Here is a 17,629-nt window from a genome sequence, read left to right on the forward strand (position 1 = left end):
ACCCAATCGAGTGTCCAGTGTTGGGAGGAACCCTTCCTTAATACCTCCCTCAGTGCTCTGAAGTTGAGTGTGTACCAGGAAGAAACGCCACTGTGAGGGCAGCTCTAGCCAGCCACTGATGTTGAGGACGTTTCTGGGTGACGTGTGTACAGTATGTTGTGCTTTGGTTGTCCTTATCACAACCAGTTGTCGGAAATCCTCAAGGATAGGGGTGAAGTCAGCTGGCTGCAAATATTTGGGCTGGAGACTTTAGACATCCTTTGCTCTAATTCCCTTCTCAGGCGGGCTCAGGGCCTGAGACCCCCAGCCACCAGGGGTGGTGGTCTTTCCATTATGGCCCGCATTTCTAGCCTTTATACATGGTTTGTACAGAACAGCAGTCACACCACAGGAGTTTAGATCTTACTTTTGTCTGTTAAATAAAGCTTGAGAATGCCTGTTGTGAAATAGGTTCTATTATTACTGTTTATTTTCAGGTTAGGTGAGGAAAAAGGCCAGAAGAAGTTGACAAGGGTCACATAGTTAATAAAAGGCTGAACATAATTACAGTTCATTTCTGACTCCACAGTGTCTTTCTATTGCTTTCCCCTCTTATCAACCAGGGCTTGTTAAGCTTTTCCTAAATTACCGGGTTATATGTTGGTTTATGAATCATATTTTTCCTTCTTTGGTTACTTTTTAAAATAAACACTGTGCACCTAATTAAAGAACTTTTCCTCTGTGTGTACATATGCAGCTTACATGCTTCCTAAGCTTCTTCATCGCTTTCCTGCCAGGCTGTGGAAGTCCGTCAGAAGCAGCTTAGGGAGGAAGGCTGTCTTTGGGTTCACAGTCTCAGAGGGTGCAGCCCCTCATGGCCGAGGAGGCGCGGTGCTGGTGGCGCCCTGTTTGGAGCTGTCGTGTGGGGCTGTGAGGTTGGCATATCAGGAGGCCACGTGGGAGAAAGCCCTGCGTTCAGTGGCTTACGTTTGCTCTGTGGGGACCTAGACCCAAAGGTTTCACAGCCTTGAAAAAAGTGCCACCAGCTGGGGTCCAAGTGTTGAAGCATGTGAGCCAGTAGGGGCTATTTCGACTTAAACCACAGCAAGTACAAGTTGTTTGTTGAAATGGTGCCCACTTTTCATTTCCTTTCTGGATTAGTGGTGCTGAAACCTGTTTGTAGCATTTGAGGCGCCAAACCAGTGTCTTTCTAAACATCTTCACATTAGTACTACCCAGTACTAAATTCATGGTGTGCACTGACACTACAAATCAATATTTAAAAAAAAAATAAAGATACACTTTTATTTTCAGCGGTTACAAAACATGTATTTACGGAGTACAAAGTGATATTTTAATACATGTATGCATTGTGTAATATTCAAATCAGGTAAATAATATTTGTCTCTGCACAAATTTAACATTTCTTTTTGGGGTGGGGATTGAGACAGGGTTTCTCCGTAGCTTTGGAGCCTGTCCTGGAACTAGCTCTTGTAGACCAGGCTGGCCTCAAACTCACAGAGATCTCCTGCCTCTGCCTCCTAAGTGCTGGGATTAAAGGCGTGCACCACCACTGCCCAGTAAATTTAACATTTCTTGAGACTGAAAACTTTTAAAATTCTTTCTTGGGCTAGGGATGTAGCTAAGTTGGTAGAATACTTAAGAAGTAGGCATGAAGCCCTGCAGTCAGATCTGCAGCACCGCATGAAGCTGGGAGTGGTGGTGAATGCAGTCTCAGCGCTGGAGTTGAAGGCAGCAGGTTCTGAAGTCAAAATTGTCCTCAGCTGCATAGAGTTTGAACTAGCTTGGGATACCTGAGACCTTCTCTAAACAATCTTAGCTTTAAGAAGTGTGTACAATATATTGTCATTATGTAAAATTACCTTACAAACCAGTTCTCCTTTTCCTTCTACTCTGGGTCCTCCTGGGGCTCAAACTCAAATTGTCAGGCTTGACAGCTCCTTTCTCCACTGGGCCATTGAGCATCCCCTCCTTCCTTATTTTTGATGCTAAAGCTAGGTCTCTCTGGCTGCTTGGATCCTGTGATAAAGAAATGACATGTACAAATGCAGTGGAAGTGATGTTTAGCACATGTACATTGTGTGGTGTTCTAACCTGGTAATCAGTTCTTAACAGTCTTTAAGTCCAAAACCACTAAAGCCCTGAACTGTTTGATGCTTCTTCTGAGATGGCTGCAGGACAGCCTCCTGTCTCCTCCTCCTGCTGCTCTGTTGTTTAGTTGAGTGAAAACCTGTCACTTACTTGTCTTTTTTTTTTTTTCTTTCTGAGATGAGATTTAACTATGCAGCCCTGGCTGGCTTATAGCTGTTTATGTAGAGACCACGCTGGCCTTGAATTCATCAAGATCCACCTGTGTCATCTGCCTTTCAGGTGCTGGAATTAAATGCATGGGCCACTACAGCTGGAGTGTTAAGATATTTTCTTTAGAAAATAATTTAATATTAAATATTATTGGTAGGGTAGAATATATTGCGTATTATATCTTATATTAATGTTTTATAATTTGAGTGTTTTGAGATATTCTGCTATAATATTAGAGTTCATGATACTCAGAATACCGAATAAATTCATGAAATTTTGTGATAATACAATATTACACGAAACCTTTGAACATCCTTATTTGTTCATTCCTCAGAATCTGCAGTTTCAGGAAGTGTGTGAGATTGTGTTTTATGGTTAATATGCTGCTGAGCGCTCAGTCACACATTCCTCCTTCCTCACCCTCGTCAGCATCTAGGACCACAGGCACATGGCATACAGACAACTTTTTTTAAAAAGCTGTATTGACAATAATTCATATACCATGAAATTTTTCTATTTAAAGTATAAAATTATAAAATATTTTAGTGCTAAAATTTCAATACATCCGCAGCTATGTGTAGTGATTACCACAGTCAATTTTAAAGCAGTCCCCCACCTCAAAATCATCCCCATACGCATTGTTATTAATACTTCTTAGTCCCCTGCTTCCAGACAATCACTAGTCTTTCTGTCAACTTCTCTGTTCGGGTCTTTTCATGCTAATGGACTTCTGTAGTATGTGGTTTCGTGACTGGCTTCTTTGACTTTACATTTACATCATGTTCAAGGTTCATCCATGGTGTTTATGTATTGTGTGTGTATGATGTGTGTCTGTGTACCATGTGGAGATCAGGACAGCCTTGTGGACCTTTCTCTCCTTCCATCTGTACCTGGTTCTGCGCTGAACTCAGGTCCTCGCGCTTGCGTCATTAGATAGCAAGAAAACCGAGCCTTCTCTCCAACTCTTCACTATTTTTTCCGGACCGTGTATCGGGTGTGTGTGCCTCATTTTGTTTATCTCTCAGGCACTGGACATTTGGGGCTCTTTTGAATAATGCTGGGAACACCTGTATATATGGTTTTCGTGTGAAAATTATGACCCCTTTCTGGTTTGTTTTTTGATACATATTTAAGAGTGGAGTTGTTTGGTGACTTGGTAACCAGTATTTGACACTTTGAAGAACCGCCAAGCTGTTTGACAGTAATAGCTGCAACTTGACCCCTTCCAGCAGTGAGTGGGGGTTTGCTTTTCTCTAAAAGATATTTGTCAGTGTTTATTATTATCTGACTTTGGATTCTAGATGCCTAGTGCATTTAATGATGCTCCATGTAGAAATTGTTATTTCTGCAATGAGTAACATCGAGCATGTATTTCTTCATGTGCTTACTGGTCATTGTGTACAGTCATTGGCAAGTTTCCTACTTAGCTCCGATGCCTGTGTTTTAAATTTGTCTTAAAATTTTTTATTACATTTATGTGGGGAAGTGGGGTTTCTTAGTGTGCTACTTGTACAAGTGGAAGTCAGAGAACAGCTTTGTGGAGTTGGTTCCTATGCCTTTGTGTGGGTTCTGAGAATGGAAGTCAGGCCATTAGGCTAGGCAGCATTGAACCATCTCACGGTGCCACTCTGGCTTCACGTGTGCAAGGCTGATCCACACATGCCCCTGGGCTGTCTTTGCGCTACTCCACTCTCAATAACTGCTGCTTTGAATGGGTTTTAAGTAGGTTAATTTTAGTCTGTCTTTCTACTTTGTTCTTTGAGATGGTTTGGCTGATTTGGATCCCTTGCTGAATCAGCTCTGTAAACACAAAGAATCAGCCAAGACTGACAGGAGCCACACTGAAGCTATAGATACATTTGGGTGATGTGCATCTTAGCAGTATAAGGTCTTTCAGGTCTTGAGGACAGGAAGTTGTTCTGTGTCTCTAGATCTTTAATTGCTTTATCAGTGTTTTGTAGTTTGGAGTGTGAGCTTTTTACTTATTTTATTAAATTTATTAAGTATTTTTTTTCTTTTAAGAGTTATTGTAAAATTTTTTCTTAATTTTCTTGTGGATTATTCATCCTAAGTGTATAGAAATACAATTAATTTTGTGTATTGATATTATATCCTATAACTTTGATGAATTATTAAATTAATTGGCAGTACTTAGGATTGAACCTGTAGCCCCATGCATGCTAGACAAGGGCTCTACCACTGAGCTACAGTTGCAGCCATGGATTCCTTGAGGTTTCCTGTACTCATCATTGTGTCTCCTGCAGTGTAGGAATAGTTCTGCTTCTTGTCCTCCACTCTGAATCCATACATTTCCTTTTCTTTTCTCATTGTACTGACTAGAGCATTGGAGTTGAACATGTAAAAGTGGGGAGGGGGGAGATGAGTCAAATAATCCCAAGATAACTCTAAAAGATTTCAAGATTATTTTTTTAAATGGTAGCTCTTTTTTTAAAAAGTTTATTTAACTTCTTTTGTTTTATGTGCATTGGTGTGAAGGTGTCAGATCCCTTAGTACCATGAGAATAAGGGCTTTGTTCCACCTTACTTAATTCTTTTGATTTGTAACCTGCCCAAGCTACTGCCAAAAGATTTCAAGATTATTCTTTATTGTAAGGGAAAAACTCACAGAACAGGAACAGGGGTCCAGTCTCATGATGTGGACAGGGGAGAGCTGGGCAGGCTGATGGTTTTCTCTGGGTACCCAAAAAGTCACGCCTGAACCTGGTCCAGCCTCGTAAGGTCATTGGCTAAAGGAGGTTCCCCATCAGAGCCTTCCTGCAGTGTTGAGTAAAATGGTGAGAGGACCATCCTGGCTGTGTCTGCCATTAGCGTGAGCACTTTTAGTCCTGAACTGTTTGGTGTGGTGCCCGCAGAGGGTTTCCAGGGGTACCTTTTATCTGAATGTTCCCAGTTCTTTGAGTTTTATTTTTATTTTTGTCAGAACCTTTGTCTGGGTGTATGTGGTTTGGGATTATTGGTAATGTGACTTACATTAGCTTTGTTTTGATGCTAAGTTAACTTTTCCCTTTTAATTCTTTAAAACAATTTTGCCTTTGTGTGTGTGTGTGTGTGTGTGTGTGTGTGTGTGTCAGGGTTTCCCTTGTGGAACAGCCCTGGCTGTCCTGGTACTAGCTCTTGTAGACCTGGCTGGCCTCAAACTAAGAAATCTGCCCGCCTCTGCCTCCCAATTTCTGGGATTAAAGGCGTGTGCCACAATTTTTAAATTTAATTGTTGATCATATTCTTCCTCCCCTCCAAGTCCTTCCAGATCCTTTCCCCCTCAATACTCACCCAACTTTTTATTTCTTTCTCAAAAAATAAAACCCCAAAATAGCAAACCTTCCCCCAAAACCAATAAAATAAAATGAAGCATTACCCCAAACAAACAACAACAACAAAACACCAAACAGCAACCAAATAAAAGCATGCAAAAACCTGTGGCCTCCATCTTATGTTGGCTAGCTAGTTGCTCCTTACCTGGAGGCGTGTCCTAGAATAGTTGATATATCTAGTGTTACTCCATTGGAGAAAACTGATTCCCCTTTCTAAGCACGTGTAAATGACAGCTCAGTCGTTAACCTTTACACTAGTGACTAGGTTTTCACTTGTTCATTCATTTTTAAGAATATAACAGAATTAAATGTAATAAGAATTTTATAAAAGCTGTCACATTGAAGTTAGACAAGACACACCACCAGAAGGAAAAGAGTCCAAGAGAGGCCAGGCACAAAAATGAGGGACCCGCTTGTTTGCACACTCAGGAATCTCATGAAAACACTGACCTGGAAGCTGAAATATATTCACAGAGGACCTGGTGCAGACCTTTGCAGGCCTGTGCATGCTTCTTGGTCTCTGACCTCATGGGAGCTTTGTTCATGTTAGGTTAGAGTCTTGTGTTCTTGGTGTCCTCCATCCTCTCTGAATCTTACACTCCTTTCCACCTCCTCTTCCAAGGAGTTCCCTGACCTCTGAGGAGAATGATTTTATGGAGACATCCCATTTAGGGCTGAGTGTTTGCTTTAGTTAGGGTTTTGTTGCTATGAATAGATGTCATGACCACAGCAACTCTTAGAAAATGGTTTACAATTCAGAGGTTTACATTATCGTCATGGTGGGAAGCATGGTGGCATGCAGGTGCTGGATAGGTAGCTGAGCATTCTACCTCTGGATCCAGAGACAACAGGAAGAGACAGTGAGCCACTGGTCCTAGCTTGTGCTTCTGAACCCTCAGAGCCCACCCCCTACTGACACACTTTCTCCAACAAAGCCACACCTAATAGTGCCACTCCCTATGGGCCTGTGGCAGCCGTTTTTATTTAAACCACCACAGTGTTCCAAGGTCTCTCACTCTGAGTAATATCTGGCTGTGGGTCTCAGTATTTGTCCCAATCTTCTTCCAGAGGAAGCTTCTCTGATGATGGCTGAATAAGGCATTGATGTGTAAGTATAGCAGATACCATTATCAGACATTTATCACTATGTATTTCTAGCCCACTATTTGGTTTTCTTCTAGATCTTTGATTTTCTAGTCTCAGGTTATTAAACACACAAGCAGTATCAGATATGGGTTTCATCTCATGGAATGGCCCTTAAGTCAGGTCAGTTACTGTGGTTACTCCCACAAGCTTTGTGCCACCATTACCCTAGCCTGTATTGCAGACTGGACACCTTTGCAGATAACAGATGTTGGTGTTTTGAACGCGTGCAGAGTACCTTTCTGCAGGAAAGATGTTAGGATGTAGAGGTGAAGGCCCTGTAGGCACCAGCTTGACATATCTGTTCAATGAGGTATATAGGTGTTGTCTTCAGCAGTGGGGCCTTGCTGTCAGTTTGTGGAGAGCAACCTGTAGTCTTGGCAACGGCCTGGGTTTTGGGGTCCCATGGGGCCCTTTGGCAAACAACTCAATTAGATGTAACTCAATCCTGGTACTGTAAGCTTTATTTGGTGACAAGAGATGGCTATTTGGGACTCTGTCTCCCCCATTATTTGGAGATTTCATATATGTCTGTATTTTAGAAAGTTTTTTACTGTATTAGGTTTCCATATTACCCTTCAAATATGCCTTAATTCTAGTTGTCTCTCCCCTCCCATATTTCACTATAACCCCTACTCCTCTCTCCTCCTCACTTGATACTGAATTAGCTTTCCTTCTTGACAGAAATCTTCCACAGTCATAATGTGTGTGTGTGTGTGTGTGTGTGTGTGTTGTTAGATTTGACTTGCTAGTATTTTGTTAAGGGAGTTTGTATCCATATATATAATAAATATATATGGATATAAATAATATATAATAAATATATAAAAATAAAATAAATGATTATTTTTATTTCATGTGCATTAGTGTTTTGCCTTGTGTGTCTGCGTGAGGGTGTTAGATCCCTTGGAATTGGAGTTACAAGCAGTTGTGAGCTATCATACAGGTGCTGATGATTGATCCCTTTGTGAGAGCAGCCAGTGCTCTTAATTACTGAGCTGACTCTCCAGCCCCTGTTAAGGACGCTTTGGTTTGTTTTCTCAGGATGTTTTGTCTAATGTGTCGTATTGTTGTCAGCATAATGTCTCTCCCTTCCCTTAGCTCATGGCAGCGCTGGCTACTGTGGGCCCCCCTAATCCTCGTGCAGATCCAGAGTGCTGCAGCATTCTGCATGGGCTTGTTGCAGCCGTGGAGACCCTTTGCAAGATTACTGAATACCAGCATGAGGCTCGCACTTTACTCATGGAGAATGCAGAGCGAGTTGGGAACAGAGGACGAATAATCTGCATTACAAATGCAAAGAGGTGAGTTATTGATCACAGTGATCCTTTCCCTGAGAGAATTTTATTACTATTATGTTTTTATTTTACAAACTCTGGATAACCTGTAAAAATGTAAGTATATGCAAATGGCTTTCTCTGTTTATTTCGTTATTCTTGTTATTTGCCTTTAATATTGAGACTGGGCATATTTAGTTCTAAATAAAGATCCATCTTTAGAAACTGCGTGTGTTCATGCATACCTGCAATCCTAGTACTTGAGAGGCAGGGATCAGAAGATCAAGCTGAGTTTGAAGCCAGTGAAGCCTATGTAGTGAGTTCTAGGCTAGCCAGGGCTATAGAGCAAAACTGTCTCAAAAAAGTAATCTTGGTGAAAATTGTTTATATTATTATTTTTTCTTCACTGAGTTTTTAGCTAATAGTTTGATATTATGAACATGTATGCTTAAGACAGTCTTTGCTGAAGTAAATTTTTTAAAGTATGTGTATGTATGTGTTTGTATGTGGGTCTTGCTCACGAGTACAGTTGCTACAGAGGCTAGAAGGTGAGTTACAGCCAGTTGTGAGCTGGTAGTCTTCAGTGCTGGGACCAAACTGAGGTCCTTTGCAAGAGTGGGACGCGCACTTAACCTCTGAGCGCCCCCTCCAGGCCCTGCTGAAGGAATTTTAAGTGTCAGCACCGCATACAGCTGAATGGTGGCTTTGACTTTTTCTTACTGTTTGTTCCTTTAAGTGTTCTCTCTTTAATAACATAGTGATAGCCATGTACGGATGCTCGAAGACTGTGTCCAAGAAACAATTCATGAGCATAACAAGCTTGCTGCAAATTCAGATCAGTGAGTATAATCACAGATGAAATACTGTCTTTAACTTCATATGATGGGGTGCTTTTCATACTTATTTGCAATACTTTTTAGTGTTGATAGCATTTCCTTGATTTTTCTCAGTTAACAAATTAGCCTAAAGCTGTAACTTTGAACAGACTTTGTTTCTGTGTTCCTTATATTTTAGAATATTGCTTTCCTCTCAACAAGAAAGGTGCTCAGAATGATAAAATAATACACACATTTATAATGCACATTTGTTTTGATAGCTTATATCATGCCCTGCTAGGAACTTATAAAATATGCAAGTTGTGGGTGTCATTACTCATTATTTACTAGTTCATAATGTAGCAGTTTTTTGCATTGTATGAATTTATTTTTAAATAGCAGTTGAAAAAGAAAACATTCTTGCTTTATCTCTTAGCAGTATTTAGGGATGATCAGAAGTGTTGGATTTACTCCACTGAACAGCTCTGCTGCTGTATGGACACCATCTGGGTGTCCTGCGGTCACTGGGTTGTTGCAGCCCCGCAGATGGAGAGCTCAGTCCCTCGGAACTGTGCTCCTCCCTCTCCTTCAGAAACAGTGTCAGCCTGACGCCATCACCACCAGTTGTGCCCCCTGGGGATTGACAGTGAACACTAGTGTGCTAGTGTGCTGTGAAGGGTGCAGATGGAGCAGGTGTGCTATGATTGTGAACACTAAGTGTGCTAGTGTGCTGTGAAGGGTGCAGATGGAGCAGGTGAACCACACAAAGGGAAAGTCCTAAGTGCAGGACTTTTGGCCCCTTGGAGATTAATGTGCTATGTTTGCCGTGTGTGGATGTGTTCGTGTTTCAGAAGATCGCTGTGGTAGTTTGAGTGGACTTGGCCCCCATAGGGAGTGGCACTGTGAGGGGTGTGGTTTTGTTGGAGTGGGTATGATCTTGTTAGAGGAAATAGGTCACTGGGGGAAGTCACTGTGCCCAGGATACCACCTAGTGTCTCTGTTGACTTCCTGTTGCCTACAAGCCAAGATAGAGCCACCTCACATCTGCCTGCACACCACCATGCTCCCTGTCATGACAGTGGACTGAACCTCTGAAACTCTAAGCAAGCCATCCTGATTGAATATTTTCTTTGTAAGAGCTGCCGTGGTCATGGTGTCTCTTCACAGCAATAGAAACCCTAACTTAGACAATCCCTGAGCCCTTTATCGCAGGGACTTTTGTGGAGATGTCACACAGGCATGACTGGTTATTTATTTTCTGGCCCCTCTTTCTTTCCTGAAGGATGGCAGGGTAGAACTTAAAGGTCCCAAGTTTCTATTGATAGCATTGACTTTCTGGTAACATCTTGCCCGTCTGGGCACTGTGGAGAGTCCCAGGAGTTAGGTCATTAGCACAGAGGGACTGCCACCTGGGGAACTCCTAAAGAGTTAAGAACCAACTGTCAAGAACCTACGTCCAAGATCACATTGTAGAGAGCAGAAGATACTGTTCGTACCATAGTGCTCAGGACTTTATAAGGGTTTCTGCCAGGACAGTAGACCACAGTATACGTGTTAACAACACAGCCAATAAAGGCGTGTTTATGGCAGCTGTACTGGACTGCAGTTTAACTGAGCAGTTACTAATTTTCTTACGTGGAACTGAATTATCTTTAGTAGAAGGGTCCTCAAGTGTTTAGTAATGGTCTTTACAGTTCACTTGAGAATGACTCAGTGTCTTAGTTAGGGTTCTACTGCTGAGAAGAGACCATGACCACGGCAGCTCTTATAAAGGAAAACATTTTATTCGGGTGGCTTACAGTTGAGAGGCTTAGTCCCTTATCGTCATGGCAGGACATGGCAGCGTGCAGGCCGACATGGTGCTGGAGAAGAAGCTGAGTTTCTTACATTTTGATCTGCAGGCAGCAGGAAATGAACTAACTAGACATAGCTTGAGCATAGGGGACCTCAAGCCCACCCCACAATAGTATTCTTCCAACAAGGCCACACCTACTTCAGTAAGGCCGCACCTCCAAATAGTGCCACTCCTTGAGCTTATGGGGGCCAGTTCCATTCAAACTGCCAGACTCAGTAAGAAACATTAGTTCCTGTATTGAGAGTCAGAAAGAACACAGTGTAGCTACCAGTGGGTGTGTGTAAATGTGCCTTGTAGAATATGTGGATCTTCACTGAATATATGACTGTCAGCTTTTCTGCAGCAAGCAAGGCTAGGGAAGGGCTGGGGAGATGGTTCCAAGTCTGACAACATGAATTCAGACCTATGTGGCAGAAGGAGAGACTCCCACAAGTTATCCTCTGACCTCCACATGTACACTGTATGCTCCCTCCCATAAGTAGAGGAATTATAACTTTAAAAATTGCAAAAAATAATTTTCCTTATGATAATTATAGAAAATTAAAAGACCTTTCTCGTTATTGTTATTTTTTCACTTTAAACAGATTTTTATTATGCAAAGATTGTCACATAATTGTATACTTCTCTGCTTTGTACAGTTTCTTACTCCACAAAAAGGCCTTTTCTGAACTCTCATCTGGTAGTGGCAGCAGTAGTAGAATTGCCTCAGTGACTTGAGTTGGAAGCAGGGCCCTGGTACATGGCTGTGGCACCCACTGTCAGTGTTTGTATTATTTAAATACACAGATAAGCTCTGCGTTTCACTTTAACTTGTGTAGTTATTCTCCAAGTATTTATACAAATACAATAGTTGTCTGCCGTGTAACTGCTTCACGCAGAGTGTTAGCAGTCGTGTCTGCCCAGCTGAGTATACTCATATATTGCTTCTCTGAATTCTTTACAGTATCTAGTCTAACATTTTAAGTGGAAGTTTTTTTTAAGTCTCATGCAGATTCAAAAATGTGAGTTGGTCTTGATTCACACCTACCCTGTTGGTGAAGACAGCCTTGTGTCTGATCGTCCTAAAAAAGAAGTAAGTGCAGAGGTGCTGCGGAGGGGTGTGAGTTAGAGCCCAGCGCTGCTGAGAGTGCTGCGCTGCACGCGTCAGACGGCTGGGGTTTGCTGCCAGGAGACAAGCCTCTGTGCTAGATACCGATGGTCGGAATAGACTGTTGCAGCTACAGGCTTGACATGGCTCCTGTTCTGCTTCATCAGAGACATTTATTGTAATATGACCTCTTGAAAGTCCATAAACTTTTTATCCTAGTGTGTGAATTTTAGTTACTTTAATAACTTTAATTTTTTTACCCATCTTGAGAAAATAGTACATTTTAATAAAATACCCTCTGATAGCAAAGAAATCAACATATATATATATATATATATATATATATATATATGTATGTTCAGGGAAAACCTACTTTCTAACTTTTACTTTAAGAAATCTTAAATGAAAAGATAATTTTGTAGGTTAATAAGTATAGTCACATCGCATCTTTATTGGTAGTCTGTATTTAGAAATGTAAATTATCCATTTATGTAGTTATAGTAAATGTATAATAGTATGCGCTAATGTTTTATTTTGTATTTTTAATTTAACCTTGTTCACTATTACTTTGGTCTATGAATTATTTAAGTGGTTCTTTCAAGTTGTCTCTATCATATTTTAGGTAGTTTCCTGATTATTTTATGCTTCTTTTAATGAGACAGTAGGTTGGTTTTACTTTTTGGTAACTAAAATTAATTATTATTGCCCTGAAATGAATAAAATTTTGTTAGTTTACTGTTGTATGAAGTTTTTACTTTTTTGGCTTTTGGGGGGGCCCACCACTGACCGAGCTTCCAAATAAATCACACACAGAGGCTTATTCTTAGTTTTAAATGCCTGGCCTTAGCTTGGCTTGTTTCTTTCCAGCTTTTCTTAAATTATCCCGGCTACCTTTTGCGGCTGGGCTTTCATCTTTCTTAATTCTGTGTTCCCTTTTTTACTTCTTTTCTGTGCAGCTTGCTGTGCAGCTCATGTCCTCTCCTTGTTCTCGCTCCTTGGTCCTTCTGTTTTAGACTGTCGGCTACCAGCCCCGCCTGTCCTTGTTCCTGCCTTGCTATTGGCCGTTCATCTCTTTATTAGGAACATCAGGTCTGTTTTAGACAGGCACAGTAACACAGCTTCACAGAGTTAAACAAATGAACGAACAAATGCAGTGTAAACAGAAGTTACATACCTGAAATTAATATTCCCTAACAGTTGGGGGCTGGAGAGATGGCTCAGAGGTTAAGAGCATTGCCTGCTCTTCCAAAGGTCCTGAGTTCGATTCCCAGCAACCACATGGTGGCTCACAACCATCTCTAATGGGGTCTGGTGCCCTCTTCTGGCGTGCAGGCATACACACAGACAGAATATTGTATACATAATAAATAAATAAATAAATATTCCCTAACAGTTTACAATTTTTTTTAAGAGAGAGTTTCTCTGTAGCTCATCTGCCTGCTTCTTCTCACTGGGTGCTGGGATTAAAGGAGTGCATTACTGCACCCTGCTTTAGTTCCCTACACTGTTTACTACCTTACCTCATACTGTTTGTGCTGATTTCCATGTTCCAACAGCCTGGCACTCCTGAAACTCACTTTGTAGACCAGACCAGACTAGCCTTGGACTCACAGAGATCCGCCTGCCTCTGCCTCCCAAGTGCTGGGATTAAAGGCTGCGCCACCACTGCCTGATCCTTCTTGATTTTTATCTGCAGTGTTGTCCTCTATAAAGTGACTTGTTTTTCTTAGTGTATCTCTGTGATTTCAAGTCTTATTTGCATGTTGATAATAAGAAATGATAAGATATAAATACATATTTAGTACATGCTTCCAGTCTAGGTTTTGAGAGGACGATGACAGTCTGTATTGTGTACCAGTGGCTCACATAGTATAGTAAATGTATTATATATGGTACAGAAGGAACTTTATTGATGAAATAATTATCCTGACTAACTTTTACACATTTAAAAAAGCCACTCACTACTTCATGGTCTATAGTAAAATACTCCACGTGGGACTGTTGTGAAGTGATAGCTTATGGGTTACCTTTCTTGGGTATTTTCCTGCAGTTGTCCCCGGTTTTGACCAGTGAAGTCCACAGTGTCCGAGCTGGGCGGCATCTGGCCACCAAGTTGAATGTTCTAGTACAGCAACATTTTGACTTGGCTTCAACAACCATCACAAACATTCCTATGAAGGTAGGCAGTTCTGAGAGCTCTTCTGTGCTTTTTGATTATTTGCTTGACATTCCTTATTCGCTTTAATTGAACCTTTACTTTTTCTCCCTATATCATATTTTGTTTTGCTAGCCCACATTCAGTGTCTTTGAACAGGTCAGTAAATACTGAGAATCAAAAGAAAGGATCACAGAACAAATATTATATTGTTACTATTTCTAATAAGAACATGTCACCTGAGAGTTTTAAGAACTATGTTCTTATTATTTTTATCAAAATGTATTTCTTAAATTATTTCTCTGTGATTCTTTTCCTGAGAGCTGTGTTATTAGATTTTACTTTGTATGTCTGAGTGGATCTTTCATTCTTACCCAAATTTGAAGATGTCTGACTAGGGAAGGGCAGCTCCTGGCTCCTAGGTGATTTAGCACTCCCCTGGAAAAGAGCCATGGATGTGAATATAGTTTCAGCAGTGGATTTTCTCAGGAATCTGTCGCTCTCTATTCATATTATCATTGAGTTGTCAGGACCAGCACCATGCCTGACCCACAGCAGGGCTTGAATGAGTCGTCACTGATGAACCCGTCCCGTGACTGCTCTGACCTGAAGCTTCACGGTGACTCGTGGATTCCTGTTTCAGTTTTTTCTCTTTTGCTTCTTATTTTTGAGACAGGTTTCACTTTATAGTCCATACTGGCTGGAAACGTGATCCTCCTGCCTCAAGCCCTGTCATACTGGGATCACAGATGTGAATCACAGTACCCAGCCTTGTTTTCAGTTATTTGCCTCTCTCCCATGGGTACTAAATTGCATGAGGAATTTCATGTCCTCCCAACTTCATTGGCTGGTCCTTTACTAGGAGTTCTAGGAGACCCTTGAAAGGCTTTGCTGAGAGGCCATGGACAAGTGAAATAGTGTAACAGCCCGTGCTCATAGCTGAGCCATAAAAGACGTGCCGGGAGGGCTGCAGGCGACCTGCTTGTTGGACCTGACACTTGCCCCTAGTCTGTGTTCTTTGTTAATAGATAACGCCAGAAACAAACTGCTAAGCTTGTTTATTAGTTAGTGTTTGCTACTTTAAATAATCGGTGTCTGTTAACTCACTGCAAGTATTTAAAGATGCTATTGCGTGTTTGTAACAACTATTTTAAGTTCAACTTACATAAATATATCTGTGTATAAAAACTATTGGCAAGAAAAGAAAATATATATATATTTGTAGTTAAATTGAAAATTTCTAGAAGAGTCATTTGTGTTAATTCTGGCATGAGAAAGTCATTACTTCAGTGTCTGTTCAGCTCATAGTTGTACAGTGGGAGTTCATTCACTGTTGGAAAGTGTTGCATCTTTAAATAAATGACTGGGCTAACCATCCTCTTATTTAGCTGACTGTGGCAGAATGTATTTGACCTCACTTTAAGAAAAAGCAAAGTAATTTATTTCATTATTTTTTATAAGCAAACCCGGGTAATTAAAATGTCTTAAACTTTGCTTAAAGGAAGAGCAGCATGCCAACACATCCGCCAACTATGACGTGGAGCTACTTCACCACAAAGACGCACATGTAGATTTCCTCAGAAGTGGTAAGAGGCCTGACCCCTCGTTCCGGCCATGTACAGACTGACCTCATCGCTGGCCCACTCCTCTGCAGTGTCCCCATCATAGTTCTTGTCCACTTGACACAAATTAGAGCCACCTGGGAGGGTGGAGTCCCAGCTGAAAAAAACTCTTTCATCAGATTGGCCTGTGGGCATGTGTCTTAGAGTTTCTGTTACTGTGAAGAATCATCATGATCATGGCAACTGTTGATAAAAGGAGCATTCCATGTGGGTGACTTAAGTCATGGCAGGACCTGGTGGCGTGCAGGCGGATGTGGTGCTGGAGGAGGGAGAGTCCTACATCCTGATCCACAGGCAGCAGGACATGAAGTAGACATAGCTTAGCATAGGGCACCTCAGAGCCACCCCACGTGAGACACCTCCTTCCTTTAGCAGTGTCACGCCTACCTCCACAAGTCCACACCTGCTTGAGCTTATGGGGGCCAATTCCATTCAAACTCACCGCATGTTTGGGGGCATTTTCTTAATTCAAGTTGATGTAGGAGGGCCCGGCCCACTGTGAACGGGGCCAGCCTTTGGCAGGTGGTGTGGGGTTTTGAGAAAGGTAGCTCAGCAGGCTGGGGAAACAGTGTCTTCATGGCCTCTTCAGTTCCTCCTTCAAATTCTGACAAGTTCCTGCTTTGGCTTCCCATGAAGATGGACTCTAACTTAGGCGCTGAAGTAAGGCCTTTACTCCTCCAAGTTGCTTTTGCCTATGGTGTTTATCACACAACAGAAGTGAGCTAGGCCAGTGTCCGGGAACTGATATTCTGTAATGAAAGATGAAAGCTTACTTCCGTTCCCATCACTGCCCTCCTGCCTTGGGTCGGAGGGGAGGCTTCAGAGCCTTGTCACCACAGCAGCTGGGTCTGTGCTTCACTGTCTGTGTTTAAAGACTCGGGTGCTGTCGCAGCATGAATCTTAACCATCCATGCGCTCCTCAAATTGAGTGACACTTTAAGACCTGAAGACCATCTAAGTTCCTGAGGTTCTTTGTAAATTGACTGATAGAATAATATGATTGGTGTTGAGCATGCTGTGTGTGTCCATAATTGTGAGCCGGCTGGGGACGATGGTTCGCTGGCTGAATCACTAGCAGGAGGACTGTGATAAATGTATGTGCTGATATTTAGTAAGAGAGTGTAGAGAGCTTGTCATGGAGAGTGCTAGGAACCCATGAGATGATTCCAGTTTTTAAGAATTTTCTTTTTTAAATGAGAAGATTTCATAGAATAGCCTTGACTCTGAAAGTATTTCCTGTCTGTGGAGACCTCGGTGGGTAGAGCACTCGCTGGGAAAGCAGAAGAACCCAAGGTCAACCCAAGGTCAGTCTCCAGCACCCAGGAGACACCCGCAAAGCCACAGTTGGGGGCAGAGGCAGGCAGGCCCCATACATTACACATGTGTGCATGAGTAACTAAAATCTTCATACCTCTGTAGAGTTCTCCTGTAGCACGCAGAGGCTGACCCGGAAGTTAGGTAAGCCTCACTGAGGAGGGACTGAGTGGGATCTCGGTTAGTAGAAGGCTCATAATTTAGCTCCGTGTCTGTATGCCCTCCTGCCTCGGGTCAGCGCTCTCAGAGCACTTGGTGAGCTCGGGGACCGGCCAGCTGTTCGTGCATTTCCGTTAGAGATGCCTCTGACATCTCGTCTACTTATTTATTTGATTTTGCATCCCCATGGCTGTTTCCCTTTCTCTCTTCTTCGTCTCTCAGTCCTCCCCCTACCACCTCTCTGCCTTCCCCTCCCCCACCCACTCCTCTGTTTCTGTTCAGAAAAGGGCAGACCTCCCATGGATATCACCAAAACATAGCATATCCGTTTGCAGAAAGACTAAAGCACCTTACCTTGTAGTAAGGCTGGACAAGGTGACCCAGTAAAAGGAGTAGGGTCCCAAAAGCCAGCAAAAGAGAGACAGCCCTGCTCCCACTGTTAGGAGTCCCAGAAGACCAAGCCACACAACTGCAACATATAAGCAGAGGACTAGGTCGATCCCATGCAGGCTCCCTGGCTGTCGTCTGGGTCCTACAATCCTTCCTCCCTCTCTTCAGCAGGATTCCCC

The 17,629-nt window shown here is 42.2% G+C and overlaps 1 protein-coding gene across 5 annotated transcripts in view; it reads left to right on the forward strand.

Annotated features, from left to right (window-relative positions):
• Ints13 (integrator complex subunit 13) overlaps nucleotides 1-17,629 on the forward strand; it is a 34,704-nt gene that overhangs the window by 6,262 nt on the left and 10,813 nt on the right. For all 5 annotated transcript variants that reach the window (XM_038320870.2, XM_038320872.2, XM_038320871.2 and 2 more), the window contains 5 exons: nucleotides 7,878-8,080; nucleotides 8,812-8,892; nucleotides 11,705-11,795; nucleotides 13,861-13,989; nucleotides 15,467-15,551. In XM_038320870.2, coding sequence (XP_038176798.1) covers nucleotides 7,878-8,080; nucleotides 8,812-8,892; nucleotides 11,705-11,795; nucleotides 13,861-13,989; nucleotides 15,467-15,551 — 589 coding nt within the window. The remainder of the gene's footprint in view (nucleotides 1-7,877; nucleotides 8,081-8,811; nucleotides 8,893-11,704; nucleotides 11,796-13,860; nucleotides 13,990-15,466; nucleotides 15,552-17,629) is intronic.

The sequence above is a fragment of the Arvicola amphibius genome, chromosome 2 (assembly GCF_903992535.2).
Source record: "Arvicola amphibius chromosome 2, mArvAmp1.2, whole genome shotgun sequence".
NCBI lineage: Eukaryota > Metazoa > Chordata > Mammalia > Rodentia > Cricetidae > Arvicola > Arvicola amphibius.